The sequence below is a fragment of the Cololabis saira genome, chromosome 5 (assembly GCF_033807715.1).
Source record: "Cololabis saira isolate AMF1-May2022 chromosome 5, fColSai1.1, whole genome shotgun sequence".
Taxonomy (NCBI): domain Eukaryota; kingdom Metazoa; phylum Chordata; class Actinopteri; order Beloniformes; family Belonidae; genus Cololabis; species Cololabis saira.
Window position 1 is genome coordinate 41,232,404 of NC_084591.1, and position 14,906 is coordinate 41,247,309.

Below are 14,906 nucleotides of genomic sequence, written 5' to 3' on the forward strand. Positions count from 1 at the left end.
TCTCCTGCACAAATTATTTGACCTTGTATGATAAAAAAAACTTTACTGTTGTCATTGTGCAAAAAATAAATAAATTTAAAAAAAAAGAAGCTGAATCAGTAAACCAAATCACAAAATCACGCCGTTCAAGTCATGTATCAAAGAGACTGTGGGAGACTGTACTGAAATGTATTTCGACAGTTGTGGTTGTGACCAATCACAGCTAGAACCTGACAAAAATGCCTTCGACATGTCCCACATTAATCAGACAATTTTCCCTCTGGTCTTACTTTTAATAATTGCATTTTGTAGAGCAAATTCTGTCAAATTGAATACCTTGCTGGTCTTGTATGCAACTCTAATCTATTTTGAGCTGCCAAAGACATGACTGTCACTTACAGAATGTAAAAGTAAAGAAGCCAACAATCCCCTCAGTCTTTGCTCATAACAATCCTTTGCAAACATACATTTATCCATTTGAAAATTCTGGGCGCTCATTCTCTTGAATGAACGTTTATTGAGTGTTAACTATAAGGATCTTTTTTTTCTTTTTTTATGAAACTGGAAGAAAAGAAATGATTGCACTCATCCGACAAATGGGTTGGTATTTGTGACCACACATTGCGTAACGATCTCAAAAGAGGAAATGAATCTTTTATTCTCGTGAAACATCCAAAACGCCACATTTATGTCTAAGTGAAGAGGAAACTGCATTTCACAATTATCTCCAGGAAATATTCCCGTAAATCCTTGTGAAAATGTAGCCAACATTCCTTTAGTTTATTTATCTGTCTGGGTGCATGCTGCATCCCATTGCCATGGAAACGTCATGTTTGCCATTCCCCTTTCAGCGCATATGTCCTGTTTGCAGCTGCTGTCATCACGAGGTGAAAGTAAAAATGAATTAAAACTTTAGCTATTTTTTTTAAAATACAAAGTAAAATCTTTTGTGGTTGTTTCTTCTTTTTTGCGTCATTCTGTCTGAATGAACATAAATCATCTCAAACATAAGGAAATGATTTAGTTACGCCTCTCCAGCTGCCTGTCTGAGTCCCCCTCCCCTCCCCCCGTCCTCCCTCTGTGGCTGCAGCAGTTTGACTCCTACAGGCCCATTGAGTCATACTGGCTACTTGCCGGGTGTCCACCTTCGCAACTTGGAGCTCAGTCCCAGTGTCATGGAGCTCAGTTTGCCCAGATTGTATTACCACTGACGTGAATAGTTTTTAGTGATCTGGACTGTCTGGGGCTGAAAAAGACTTTGCTGTTGTTTATCGTTAAGGATTTTATACAATCAAGCAGATGAGAGAAAATAGTGGTTATTCATGAATGCATGAATGGGGCTTTCTTTAGCTTGTTGTTTCAAACAACATCATCTGCAGACAACACAGAATAAACAAACTCAATTTAATGTGTTTTTATAATTATATACTAATAAAGTAATAAGCATGTAATAAAGTTAAGCTTAAAAAGAATATCTCTGAAATGGTGTTGAATATTTGTTTTAGGATGTATCATTGAACATTTGCAGTTCTAAAATTTAGGCAGAGCCATGATTTGCAAAAATTAAACAGAAATAAAATAAAATGACTGAAGCAAAATCAGAACAAATCACAAGGATCAAATCATTAACATTAAAGGAGCTGTATGTAAGAGCAATAATAAAACGAATCATAAAATGACCCCGATATGTCAACAGACATTTAAAAATCATGTTCATTTCAAATACTTATGTCACTGACAACAGCACTCAAGCCAGGATATTCCAGTTTAAAAAGAGGAGTTGCAGCCCTCAACTGATGTTTATGTTGTCATTTTTTGTTTTGGCCTGAAGCTCCACCCTCCACCTATCTCCCAATCACCAAGTCAGTATTGTTTCTGAAGCTCCACCCTCCACCTATCTCCCAATCACCAAGTCAGTATTGTTTCTGAAGCTCCACCCTCCACCTATCTCCCAATCACCAAGTCAGTATTGTTTCTGAAGCTCCACCCTCCACCTATCTCCCAATCACCAAGTCAGTATTGTTTCGGCATCCTGGTTGCCAGCTCGGCTCTAATTATCGCAGCAGCTGCTACGAACGTGTTGGATGAAAAAATGTCTAGCTTTCCAAAAACTACATTATTACTTCGCAAAAGATCTTTCATAAAGCATTAAATACAGAAAATAAACTTACTGTGTAGGACTCGTCGCTTGCCATGGCAGCCTACGTTCCTGCTGCATTCTGCAGCCTACCTGGCAACCTCTGGTCGGGGGGAGGAGGGGGAGGGTACACGCCGCTCAACAATATTTTGAAAGTGACTGCAGTACCAGTTTTGGACATTTCTTACAGACGGCTCCTTTAATTATGCAAATCAGAGCCTGAGCACATTCAGTATGACACCCAAAGCATCTCATAACTGACCCGTCCTTATCAGTAAATCTCAGATCCTAAAACTAAAAAGAAGAAATGTAGAGAGGATTTTGATTTATGAGTTGCAAAACGAATGAGCAGTACAGGCCTGCCACTGCAATGTGCATGCACAGGAACAAATATGAAGATAGTTAGAAACACTGTGGAAAAAGTCCTGTAAAGTATAACAAACTGGTTTTGTTTACCAAAAATAGACCATTTATATGTCAACACTTGCTGCTGTTCAAGTTTTCAACGTTTGCCAACTTCAAGTACAAAGTTACTTTATAGTGTACAAAATCAGTGCATAAAACCGTTATATTACAAGCACCACAGAATGTGAATATACAGACAAATGAGAAATTAAAAGAAAAAACTGACCCTTTGGCCACCACAGTGAGACGATCAGCAGACCGACGTCTAACTAAGACACTTCGTATTGATTTTTCCTGGAATTTGTCATCTGTCTGTAGCTGACAAAAATAAAAAATAAAACACACTAAGGCGCAGATCGACCAAAAGGGCCGACGCCCCTGTCCTTTGGAGTTTAAGTCACGTAGGTGTCATTGTTCTCATCGGCTCTGCCACCATCGCATTAAACCTTTTGCCACTGCTTGATGGAGGGAGAGCCAATCTGAAGGCCGGCAAAGAAGACCTGATAGCGGTGCTTCCACATGATGAAGGCCCCGACTGCACAGACTAGCGCCTGGGCCAGGTTCAGCAAGATCTGGACCAGGAAGTAGAGCGTGAGCGTCCCGGTGACCACCTCGCAGTCGCTGACCCCCTCGTAGGTGAAGGTGCGAGCTATTGCGTCATCTGGATCCAGTTTGCACACGCAGTCCTCCCCGGCCTGCTCACACTGGAAACTGCTGGTCTGAGCGTGGTGGTGTCCAGCAAAAGCCACTACCAGCACTGAAATGACCAGGCCGGTGGTGCACAGGATAAAGTACAGCAGCTGAGGAGAGCAGAAAAAGCACCATGAGACCAACACCATCACTCTGAAAGCAACCACAAATCCATTTTCATTTCATCTTGTGTCTTGATATAATCTAGCTTCTGTCTGAGTCCGTGTTCTTGTGATTATCCAAAAAGTAGCGAAACTTTGGCTTAGAGACAGACATGCTGGCTCGGTGCCCATTGCAAATTCATTTCAAAGAGATTACCCACAATACAACAGAGGATCCCAGCTTTTAGTTCAAAGTAAACACATGTCACGCTGTCGTGCAGCTGTAGCTACTTCCCACCTTTACTGCACATCCTGTGCTGGCTTGCTCAACAACAGAAATTGTCTAAAAATACATTTGTAAAATGTGACAGGGGCTTTGTGTTGTTTATGCAGTTGCACAATCTCAATAAAGCTAAACCTTCATCTTAATCCATTGGTTATATAACAAGAGCCCTCATTCACTGCTGGGTTTTGGCTTCAGTTATATGCTGCTTATGGAATTATGCAAGTAATGAGTAGTGCTTGATTTGCAATGGTATCGCGATAATTGAGGAACAGCTGGGAGATCTGGGGCTCGGCTCGCGAGGCTGCAGAGATGACTGTAACGCCCGTGCATCAGCGTTTAGTGTTGACCAGCATGTGCTTTACCAAACAGAGATGATCTGAAACCAGTGGCGTCAATTCAGTGGAAGCTAAGGTATGGCAAGGTTACGAGTCACAGAACTTAACTAGAGTATCAATCAACACGTCCAGCAAATACTCATCACAGAAGTCTATGTAGCTTATCTGTGTGGTCAAGAAAATTGGAACTTTTTCAAATGCAGTCTCGCTCACTGCAAAAACTAAAAATTTTACCAGGAATATTTGTCTTATTTCTAGTTAAGATGTCTCATTTTTAGTCAAAAAATCTCATTACACCTAAAACAAGAGTCATTACCTGAAAAATAACTTGTTATTTGACCATTTTCACCTGTTTCAAGTAAATTTTCACTTGAAATAAGTAGAAAAATCTGCCAGTGGAACAAGATTTATCTTTTATCAGTACAAATAAAAAAAATATTGTTCCATTGGCAGATTTTTATACTTACTTTTAGTGAAAATCTACTTGAAAAAGGTGAAAATGGTTGTTTTTGAGTCTTAAATGAGACATTTTAACTAGAAATAAGACAAATATTCTTGTTAAGATTTTGAGTTTTTGCAGTGTATAATAACTAGTGAAATCGATCATGTTGTTCTGATTTGCATTTGTAGTTATTCTATATGTATTAAGTAATAGAATAATCAATACAAAGAGACACAGAGTAATTCCATAAACCCTTGAAGCCAAGGTGTGGCGGCTGCCATACCTTGCCATACCCAATTGACGCCCCTGTCTGAAACCCCAAAGACGGTAAACTAATCATGAACATTTGTGTTTAGCTATCACGGTACGTGCAAACCACGATTGTTACAATAAATGTTGAATTAAAAGGGCTGTATTAGGGAACAGATTGCTATGACATGAAATAATTTGACATCAGAAATGTCTCTTTTAAAGAGCATAATTTTCTGTCTACTCAAAGTGTCCCAAGCGCAAATGAAATAAAAAAGTAACCTGACAAAGAAGCCATAAATGATTAATTTCTAAAGCAAGAAGGAAAATGGTGCAGCTATAAGTTTATTGAGCTGCTTTTAAGCCCAAAGCTGCTCCCCATACACATAATTAACAGATTACAGAAGCCCTTTACTTCTCATACAACAGAAATAGTAACAGATTCTGAGAGTAAGAAACACGAGTACACACCACACTGCTAAATCTTTATCTGGAGCTAAATGAGCAACATGGTTGTTGGGAAAAAAAACAACAACATTTTAACTTCCCCAGCTCTTCGTAGGACTATGTAATATCACTGAGCTCCTTGTAAATTCTCCATAATACAAAGTGTAAATGTCTCTGTTGTTTCAGTGATAAGTACTACATTTGTCCATACTTAGAAACACCTCCATGTTGTAGAATACACACATAAAACCAAACAGGCACAGAGCCAGGCAAAACACAAACAAGGACGCGCTGCACTTCTTTTAAATTGAAGTCGATTTTGAAGTCGATTGGAGAAGAAGACTGGAGTCATGGTGGACCACCTTGAAATCCCTGCAGCATATACTTTGTGGCTAATTAAGTTGCACGGCCGAGTCACATTAATGAAAGCACTCATTTGGAAAACTGCTCAATCCTTGGACAATTTCAAAGAGATTAGTATTCTGACTTGAATCATACAATGCTTTTGTTCAAAAACGTATCAGGCTGCGCATGAACAGACCTTGACAATGAACTGCAGAGACGTCTTCTCATCGGCTTTGTAGGTGATACAGTACAGGATGAAGCCCAGGAGGGAAACTAGACACAGCTGCAACAAAACAGAACATTTTTGGCATCATTTGGTAACGTTCAGCCACAATAACAGCTCAAAAATACCTGCAGGATACTTATTTAATGCATCGCAATAATTGCAATCAAGCAGTGCTTTTCCCAGGTTGCCTGGTCTTTAATATACTGTAGACTAAAGCCATTATATTCCCAGAAATTACTGCTATTAGACACAGTAAAAACAAGAATCATGTCATGGAGAGTCATGTGTGAGGTTTTCTGGGATGCGTCTTAATATTGCATGATTCAGCAGTGTTCTGCCATCTGATTACATTACTTTGTCTTTCCCTCTCCTCTCGCTCACACACAGACTCGCACTTTATCTCTTCAGCGCAATTGGAGTCTTGTGACTAACGTGCAGCATCTTATTTGAATGTTTTTCCCAGGTTCTTAAGCACTCAAGGATTCTCTGGAAAGTTCTTGATGACCTCAGTGTTTTTCACTCGGCTGAATCTCGTGAGGATCTAACTCGGGATGTTGGTGTCCAGGGATGTTTTCAAGAGCAGATGGCATCTGTGATAGGCCGCAAAGAAGAACAACATGTTTTTGTGACCTGAACTCTTATGCCAAACTATATTCATGAACAAAACATACTTTTTTTTACTAATTGTTTTAGGTTATAATAAAAGAAAATGATACAGATTGATTTTAAATTATATTTCTTACAATTAAACAGAAGATTGAGTTGCTTTTAGTGTTATAATACTGTTCCCAAACCAAGACAGATCTCTGCAACTTCCAACTAAAATGATGTCTGTCTATTAGGGTTCAACTCACTCATTTGATCTACTATCAGTAAATAAATAAATACACCTTTGTTTAAAGTACATGGACATGTGTGAGTAAGAATAAAGAGATATAAATTTAAAGACGGTTTAATAACATTTCTTATCTGCAAGGACTGCTTGGATGTGCAACACAAACACGAGAAGGTGCATGCAGGGTCATGTGGCCAACAGGGACCAGGAGGTCAGATCCACGGTTTCCGATGGAGGTTTGTGTAAATGCGAGAATGCGCGAGGTTACTCTGTCTACAATTAGATGGGTCGGTGAGGCCCAGTGTTGACATGCCGTGTGCTAAAGATGGACAACACATTCGGGGGGATGCAGCCGAGGGTCATGCAGAAACATCAGAAAAAGGAGACTCATGTTCCTCATGCAAGCAGCTGGCTGACGACACGGCATAAGGACAGAGCTTACAATGATCCCAGCCCAGTGTGGCGTCTCCCTGGCCGTAAGAGAGGGACTAATGGCCAACATGAGGAAGGCCACGGCTGTGACAGCGACCCCCAGCAGCAGCTGCAGCAGGGCGACAAGCAGAGGGAAACGACAAACTCTGCACTTATCGCCATCCTTGGGTGCTGGGCCGTCATCTCTCTTCTTCTTGCCCTCCTTCTTGTCAGAAGAACCCTTCCGCCCCTGTCCCATTTCTGCTCCTGCCTTCTCACTCTCGACCCTGTTTGTCTTCAGGACTTTTACTGTTACACTGTTTGGGCTGGATGATTCTGCTTGCTGTCTGTCTCTAAACCCCTTCCCTTTCCCTCCCTGACTGCTCCTATACCGAGCCCAGCCCCGGCTGCTATTTGAAAACAGAGAAGCCTCTGAACTAATATGGAAAACATTTGGACTGGATTCCTAAAGCAGCTCCTGAGCCACATATAGAGCAGGCAGCATACTGACGAGGAAAGGAAGAGGAGGGAAGGGAGGCAGCAAGACACAAAGGGGGGCTTGCAACATACGACACTGAGGTGACTTCTCGTGTTTGTAGCACTCATGGCAGGAAAAGGGAATGTACAGAGGCAAATCAGCAGGTTTGAGTTAATAAAAAAGCTCCCGAAGAGGAGGTCACACTTGAGCAGGAGTGACTGGATCACTCCTGGCTGACACTGTTACACAAGAGAGCCATATGCTGCCAGCCAGAAAAAGTCACATGACTAACAGGAAGAAGTAATGTGATCATAAGGCATGTGAGGGCATTACAAGGGCTCGGATCCAAGTGTTTTTGACCACTTACATGTCCACTAAAAAGGAGCAGGTGTCACTGACAATCAGATTAACTCCCTGCTGTCAGTCAGTAAACTTCTAATAGTTGCCGTGGCTTATTTTCATATAGCGACTGTGATGTTTCCCACCACATGCAGCAGAATTAAAAGGCAAATTGAGTTCCTTTGCCTTATTTACTGGAAAATGTGGTCATTCTTTATATATATCAGTTTCTGTTTGCACACCAATTCACAAAGGCTCGTTTTGTAATAGTTCCTGTTTATCAAACAGCTCACATGAAGGTGTGAGAGCGTCGCCCATATCGAGATTAATAAAGAACATCCACGCACGTGTCGGCGCACACAGCTGGGTCGGTGCCATGGTTACTGACAACGCAGCTTTTGGAGTTGGGATGCATACAGTAACAGGCTGCATGGATGCGCTGCATGGGGGCACACACTCACTAATATCTGCTACTTATTCACACCACTATAACTTCTTCTGCTTTATTAATTAAAAACAAATCAAACAATAAAAAAAATGTCTTGAAACGTCATTGCAGAAGGCGCAAGCTATACGGCGTGCTGGCAGACTGGGTTTTTTTTTTTTTTTTTTTTCAAATTTTATTTAAAAGTTCCAATTACAGTCAGAACATTGACCGTGGACAATACAAAACAGTCAGGCATCAAGGAATTAAATAAACAAATACAGTATGAGACATAAAGTGGATGAAGTGCATAAGTCATTACATAAGTAACATAAATATAATAAAATAAATAAATTTAAATAAAAAGAAAGAAAATGGCAGGACATATATTATATTTCTCCAAATATTTCTTCAATTATGTTAACAGTGTGTATACATTTTTTATTATCAATTCTTTTAATACATTCAAGGTAGTTCTTGAAAGCTGGCAGACTGGGGTGTTTGGTGCAAAATATTAGAAAGGCCGTCTCCGTCTCCACGCATGTGCGCCTTTCTCCTCTGCAACACTTTTTTTTGCGCATAAATCAGCAAGCAGGTCAAAAACGGCTCGGACCAGAGCACTGTGGGAGCAGCAGGGGCTCGCTGTCGCGGTGCACAAGGCTGTAATTACCGGACTTTGCTCTGCTGCTGCTGCTGCTGCTGCAGCTCCTGCAGCCAACACGTGAGACGGAAGCTGTTCCCGACCGACCGGGGGCGCGCCTGCGCTCTGACCAACAGCCGACGGCATCGCAAAGTGGCAGCTCAGGGTTGTGTAGACATCAGTCTGAAGCGCAGCTCTGCTGGAGGACACCCTCTCCCTCAGCCCTCCGCGTGTCTGCCTCTAATAACAAACGCGTTTCCAACACCCCCCCCACAAAAAAACGAGAAAGCACCAGCTCAGAACCGGATCACCGACAGCAAAGAAGTGATGGATGAAAGAATACCGCATTTACAGGACCGGCAGTTCATGGAGCACACGGATTTCTTGGGGTAAAGTATATATTGCTTTTGGCACAACTATGTCTTAAACCTTCATGACAGCCTGATGGATAATAGTTCACTTTTCTTTTTTACTTTATAGGGTGGATTACCCCCCGCTCTACATGTGCAAGTCTAAACGTGGAATAAAACGAGAGGATGGTGGCAAGGTGCGCGCCTTTCCTCCTTTTAACGCAAATCCTGAGCAATCCTTGTTTAGACCAAACACATTTCTGTTTGTTAAAGTTTGTTCCAACTTTCAACATGCAGGTTATGCTCCTGATCTCACTGTAAACTGTTGTATGTTTGTGCCAGCAGGACGCATACAAGTTGCCACACCGGTTGATAGAAAAGAAAAGGAGAGACAGAATCAACGAATGTATTGGTCAGCTGAAGGATTTGTTACCCGAACATCTGAAGCTCTCGGTAAGATCATAATGGTCAATAAATACATTTTTTTTTAAAGAAAAAGAAAAGAAAAGTTTTCGGGTGCTAGGGAATGGTGAATTGAAACTTTTTTCTTTTTCTTTCAGACTCTCGGACATTTGGAGAAAGCTGTTGTCCTAGAATTAACGTTGAAACATTTAAACGCGCTGACTGCCGTCACCGAGCAGCAGCACCAGAAGATTATTGCTTTGCAGAATGGTAAGCATGCATGCTTCACTTCAACATTTTTTTGCAAAAAAAAAAACAAAAAAAAACGTGATCTTTGCTGTTTTTCCAAGGAAATTCGCGTTACTTTTCGAGACTTGAAACTTGGCAAACCTCTTTTTTTTCTTGGCAAACCTCTTTATTAGACAGACTGATGTGCAGTTTTTTTTTAAAAAAAAAGAGAGAAAAAGAAGTAAATATCACTTTTACAGAGCCAATGATCTGCTAATCTTTTCACTTCACGCTTCACAGGAGACCGGTCGATGAAATCTCCCATCCACGCCGACCTGGACGCCTTCCACTCGGGCTTCCAGGCGTGCGCCAAGGAGGTGCTGCAGTACCTGGGCCAGTCGGAGCAGTGGCCGGCCCGGGAGCAGCGCTGCGCGCAGCTGCTCGGCCACCTGCACAAGGTGCTGGCGCAGCTCCAGCAGCAGCCGCCCGCCGCGGGGGACGCGCACGACCCCCACAAGGGCCACGACGGCCTGCAGGCCAACTGCGTCCCCGTCATCCAGAGGACCCTGCAGGCGGGAGAGCTGAACGAGAACGACACGGACACGGACAGTGGATACGGTGGAGAAGCCGACAAGAGCGACGGCAAAGACAAAGACTGCAGCGAGCGCACCAACAAGGCGCAGGGATGCCCCAATAATAATAAGCCACTGAAGATCAAACAAGAGTTTGGAGATGATCGATCTGCAAAAAAACCAAAGTTGAGCTCATGGTCTGGGAAGGCGGTCGGGACTGGGAGCGCAGACCCGAGCACCAGGCCCGATCTGGCGTTTGTGAACTCTCTGATGGGAATAAACGGTGTCGGACAGCAGCAGACGCCTATTTGCATGCCTTTCTACTTCATCAACCCGTCGGCCGCGGCGTCTTATATGCCCTTTTTCGACAAAAGCAACATGGACAAGTATATGTACCCCGCGGCGGCTGCAGCTCTGGCGTCCCCGTTCCCGTGGCTTTACCCAGCGCAGGCGTCCGTCTCTGCGGCCGCGGCCGCGGCGGCTGCTGCAGCCGCTTTCCCCGGCCTGTCCGTGCACCTGGGAGCCTCCTCTCAGTCCCAAGACTCTGCCGACGAGGAGGAGGATGGATCACCCGAAGACTGCCCGAGTGACGAGGGAGAGGCTGACGCATCAGCAGGGGACTCGTCCAGGGAGAGCAACAATCTCCCCCATCACGACCAGTTCTCTGCCTGTCAGACCAGCTCATGAGTCTGCAGCCTACCTCTCTCTGCACTCTAGTGAAGAGTTCATGTTTCATTTTATAAAACTATAGGCTAGTTTCAAATCCGGGTTTCAGAGGAGAGTTTCTCATGTACATCTTGGTGAAACAGGGGACAGTTGTGACTGCGACTGTGTGCCTTTTGCACTTATGCTCGGTTAAACAAATCTGACTATATCGACAATGATTGACACTTCACGGCTGCGTTGCACTGGAGTTATTTTATTTTATTTTATTTTTTTAATCCTGTTTGATAAAATATTTTAACACGGCAGCATTGGTGCCAAAACTTTGAATACCACGATATCCCCAAATCAAAGATTCTCCTGAGAAGTTGCAACATGACCTCTGCCCTCTGAGTGAACCTGGAGGACTCTGACTGTAAATAAAACCTTGAAGTTAGTCTGATTTCATTGACGTGTACGTGTACACTGAATGGGCCTAGAGAAGAAGTGCTGGAAGTATAGTGTCTCATTACCTCATCTTCGATTCTGTGTGGGTATAAGCTGATCGGGAGGCTGCGAGGAGAGCTGATGGGTACCCACCTGCCAACATCTCCATCCCCCCCAAAAAAATAATAAAAGTAATCTGTTTCAGCAGTTACACATTTGCAATTAGAAAAGGGAGAGATATGACCCCTGATAAACTCATCATTATGAAAGCTTTGTTTGCTTGCTTGTGCTTGAGAGAAAGATGAAAATAAATGTATGTTAGCAGAACTGGAGGATGAAGCTCTTGCTTTGCAAGAGTTTGCTTGACCAGCATATTGTAAGCCCCCTAAGAGAAGCAGCTCTGCACAGAGATGCAGTGAATTCCTGTATCTCCAGGAAACATTGTAGGATAGCACCTTACAGATCTTTGATATTGAATGTACCTTTACCTTCCCAGCTGTTAAAGTTTCTATGTAGGAAGATCTTGACTCTTTGAGACGTTAAGTGCACTTTCTCTGCTTTTATTCCCCCAGCAGTCACCTTATCATTTTGAAAGTCAATCACTGTAGTTATATTTGAACCTTTCTATTGTGTTAAGATGTCTTGATATAAATATTTTATAAAAAAAAATGCATTTTTTGTGTGATGATTCAATGCAGTCAAGTGGCAGTTTAGAAAATCTCCCAGTTTTAGAAAAAACTACAGCTTGTTTCTCGCTCTTTCATGCGAAAATGTTAATCCGATTTGCAAACCTGCACCTCCTTACGCATCAGGCGATCATTATGTAAAACTGACAAAACTGGGAAAGAACCTGTGGTCATTGCCATGTTAAGAACTTTATCTTGGCCTCTTTTTCTAACAAATTCCTGCAAGTATATTGTTGCTCTGCTTTTTTAAGTTTCACATATGACCGAATAAACACATTTTTCATTGTATTTTGCACTCAAGACGATGCTTTTGTAGTATTACTCAGCTCTCTTATCAAGTGTTATGAAAAGTGGCATGTATGTCTGTAAATAGACTTTTGTGAATATACCATTAAGTATACATGTCTTCGTCAGTGTTGTAGAAGGCTATGAATTCTTTTCCCTTTTTCTTTCTTTTTTAAAAGATTTAACTGAGCAACTGTTGCACATTTTGTTCATGCTTTACACATACAGTATAATGTCCTAAATTATTGCTGATGAATTGTAAAATAAATATCAAAAGCTAAACTTTGCAGGGGTCTTCCTGTTGTAGATGTTTTCTGATGTGTTTGTAGTCAGACGGGTCACAGCCTGTACATCTTTACCAGTAGATGTCTACAATTCCTATAGGCCAGTAATGAAAATAGAAGCAAATATGTGACAACAAGCAATGCATACACACAAATAAGGCGTTAACAGTCCAGTATTGTTAATAGTGATCATGAATAAACAGTAATGGAAGTTCAGCAGATGGAATGTGTTGCAACAATCAGGTGACAGGACACGGCAGAGGAATGTACAGTAAGCCAAGGCTTTAAAAGAGAAGTCATGTGATAAAAGGGTGATGAAAAGAGATTACAGTCAGACTGTACGGACTAATGAAAAACAAGAAGCCTCCTCCCAGCATGTCAAAAGCTTTAAGCAGGATCAAACCCAGCATACTGTTATATCAGATTAATCTGTTTCAGTTATTATTGTGCTCATTTGCTCTCATGTCTGATTGGTGCGTTTTAGTAACTTTACCAGCATGTGAGTCCAACCACAGCCAGCCTTTGTCTATAAAGGTTTTAAATGTGCATGTTGCTTTATAAAGATGCAACCTTTTTTTTTTCTGCATGACTTCAAAATCATCAATCGGTTTTCCTCTTAAACCCTGAAAGTAAATCAAATGAGTCATCTAAACCAGAACAACAGCGATTTATTTAGTGAGTAGCATGATTACGTATGACATATCTGTTATTGGCTGAAGTACATGGAGCTTTAGTAGCATGTATATCAATTTAGTTGTTGTTGTTCTGTTCAAAAAGCAGGGATTAATCAGTCTGATCCTCATAACACTTGTTTGAGAAAGCTTATTATAGGGTGAACAAGGTAAAACCATAAGGACCTCAGAAAGAGTTGACGATGCCCATCTGGTTGAAAAATGTTAAAAATCATAACCTTACAAAGTTTGAACTCCTGTTTGTTTAGTCAGATGGACTGTGTGCAAAAGTCAGACATTCAAGACCACTGTTACCCTCCACAGCAGTGTTTCACCACCTGAAATGACTCCAAGAACAAGGAATAAGTCACAAAGGAACTTTAGGTGATTTCTAAGCCGCTGAAGGACTTAATGGGCATTGTTAACGTCCATGAGATCACCATCAGGAGAACATTGAAAAACAATGTGCCCTGATACGGTTGAGATCTCGTGTGTGGCACGCAGGGTTTCCAAGAAAAACCCACCTCGCCAAAAAAGAGGATTATTGCCAATCAGGAGTTTGCTTAAGTTCGCATAAACCAACCGGAAGGCTGTTAAAAGCATCATTTGTGGGCTGATGACACCAAAACAGCACCTTTTGATCACATTGAAAAGCAATACTGTTGAAGAAAGAAAAAGGTACTTTATCCCATTTGTGAAACATGGTGTTGGTAGTATCATGGTTTGAGCCCGGGCAGAACGGCGAGTCACGATTAATGAAACCGGTTGTTTGTCCATCTATAGACTGCCCCCGTTTGATCCTTCAGTCCCAGGTTGCAGGGCTTTGTTGGAGCCTCTCCCAGCAATCACTGGATAAAACTCATTTTAGTGCCTGAGCAGAATTGGCCCTTTGCCTAGTTCATTGTAGCCGATACGGAATCACGCCAGCAGATCTTTAAAAGGACAATTAAAAGGACACACCTGAGGTGAGTTTCAAGTGAACGGGCACTCTCAAAAAAAAAAAAAGAAAAAAAGTCAGCTCTCCTTAAGCCACAAGTTATTTTAACAAAAGGTGGATAGAGAATATTAAAAAAAAAATTAATGATTTAAAATAGCCAAGTCAATGTCCAGACTTTAATCCACTTTAGTTTGTGGAAGGACTTGAAGCAAGCAATTCAAAAGAAACTCACTGCTAGAAATGCTCTCAAGAAGCCACCGCTATATAATGGAGACACAAGGATATCAGGGGGGCTATTATTTTCATTACAGATGATATCGGACCATTTTTGTCATTAAGTAAAAGACAAAGTATTATCTTTGACTCATTTGTTTAAACTGCAGTCTACTGATGAGATGAGTGAAAAGCTGATGATTCAGATTCTATTTCTGGCCACATTCATACAGAACTATAGACAATGAAGGCTTCATAAAGTTTAATGTAAGCGATAGTGTTATTAATCTCATTTGGAGCCAAGTAGCATCAATCATTATGTGAAGTTAATTAGCAATGTATATGCCAACAACATTTCATTCCTCTTCAGGTAAAAAAGTAGGCATGTATTGATACTCCTCCATCCATGTTGTGCTCCTT

General features: G+C 41.7%; 2 protein-coding genes across 2 annotated transcripts; one reads left to right on the forward strand and one right to left on the reverse strand.

Moving 5' to 3' along the window:
- Positions 1-619: 619 nt before the first annotated feature.
- On the reverse strand, positions 620-7,268 carry sspn (sarcospan (Kras oncogene-associated gene)). The gene is made up of 3 exons (XM_061722138.1): positions 6,920-7,268; positions 5,613-5,699; positions 620-3,321 (listed from the first exon to the last, which is right to left on the reverse strand). Exons 1-3 carry the CDS (start codon positions 7,145-7,147, stop codon positions 2,962-2,964), a joined length of 675 nt encoding a protein of 224 aa, XP_061578122.1. The 5' UTR covers positions 7,148-7,268; the 3' UTR covers positions 620-2,961.
- A 1,652-nt stretch (positions 7,269-8,920) lies between these two features.
- On the forward strand, positions 8,921-11,606 carry bhlhe41 (basic helix-loop-helix family, member e41). The gene is made up of 5 exons (XM_061722139.1): positions 8,921-9,158; positions 9,250-9,316; positions 9,465-9,572; positions 9,680-9,791; positions 10,050-11,606. Exons 1-5 carry the CDS (start codon positions 9,097-9,099, stop codon positions 11,006-11,008), a joined length of 1,308 nt encoding a protein of 435 aa, XP_061578123.1. The 5' UTR covers positions 8,921-9,096; the 3' UTR covers positions 11,009-11,606.
- The last annotated feature ends 3,300 nt before the right edge of the window (positions 11,607-14,906 follow it).

Coding starts and splice junctions, on each gene's coding strand:
- sspn (XM_061722138.1), bottom strand. CDS start 7,147: ATGGGACAGGGGCGGAAGGGTTCTTCTGACAAGAAGGAGGGCAAGAAG. Junction 5,700..6,919: donor CACACTGGGCTGGGATCATT/GTAAGCTCTGTC, acceptor GTTTTGTTGCAG/CTGTGTCTAGTTTCCCTCCT. Junction 3,322..5,612: donor CTCTGCAGTTCATTGTCAAG/GTCTGTTCATGC, acceptor TGCTCTCCTCAG/CTGCTGTACTTTATCCTGTG.
- bhlhe41 (XM_061722139.1), top strand. CDS start 9,097: ATGGATGAAAGAATACCGCATTTACAGGACCGGCAGTTCATGGAGCAC. Junction 9,159..9,249: donor GAGCACACGGATTTCTTGGG/GTAAAGTATATA, acceptor TTTACTTTATAG/GGTGGATTACCCCCCGCTCT. Junction 9,792..10,049: donor GATTATTGCTTTGCAGAATG/GTAAGCATGCAT, acceptor CACGCTTCACAG/GAGACCGGTCGATGAAATCT.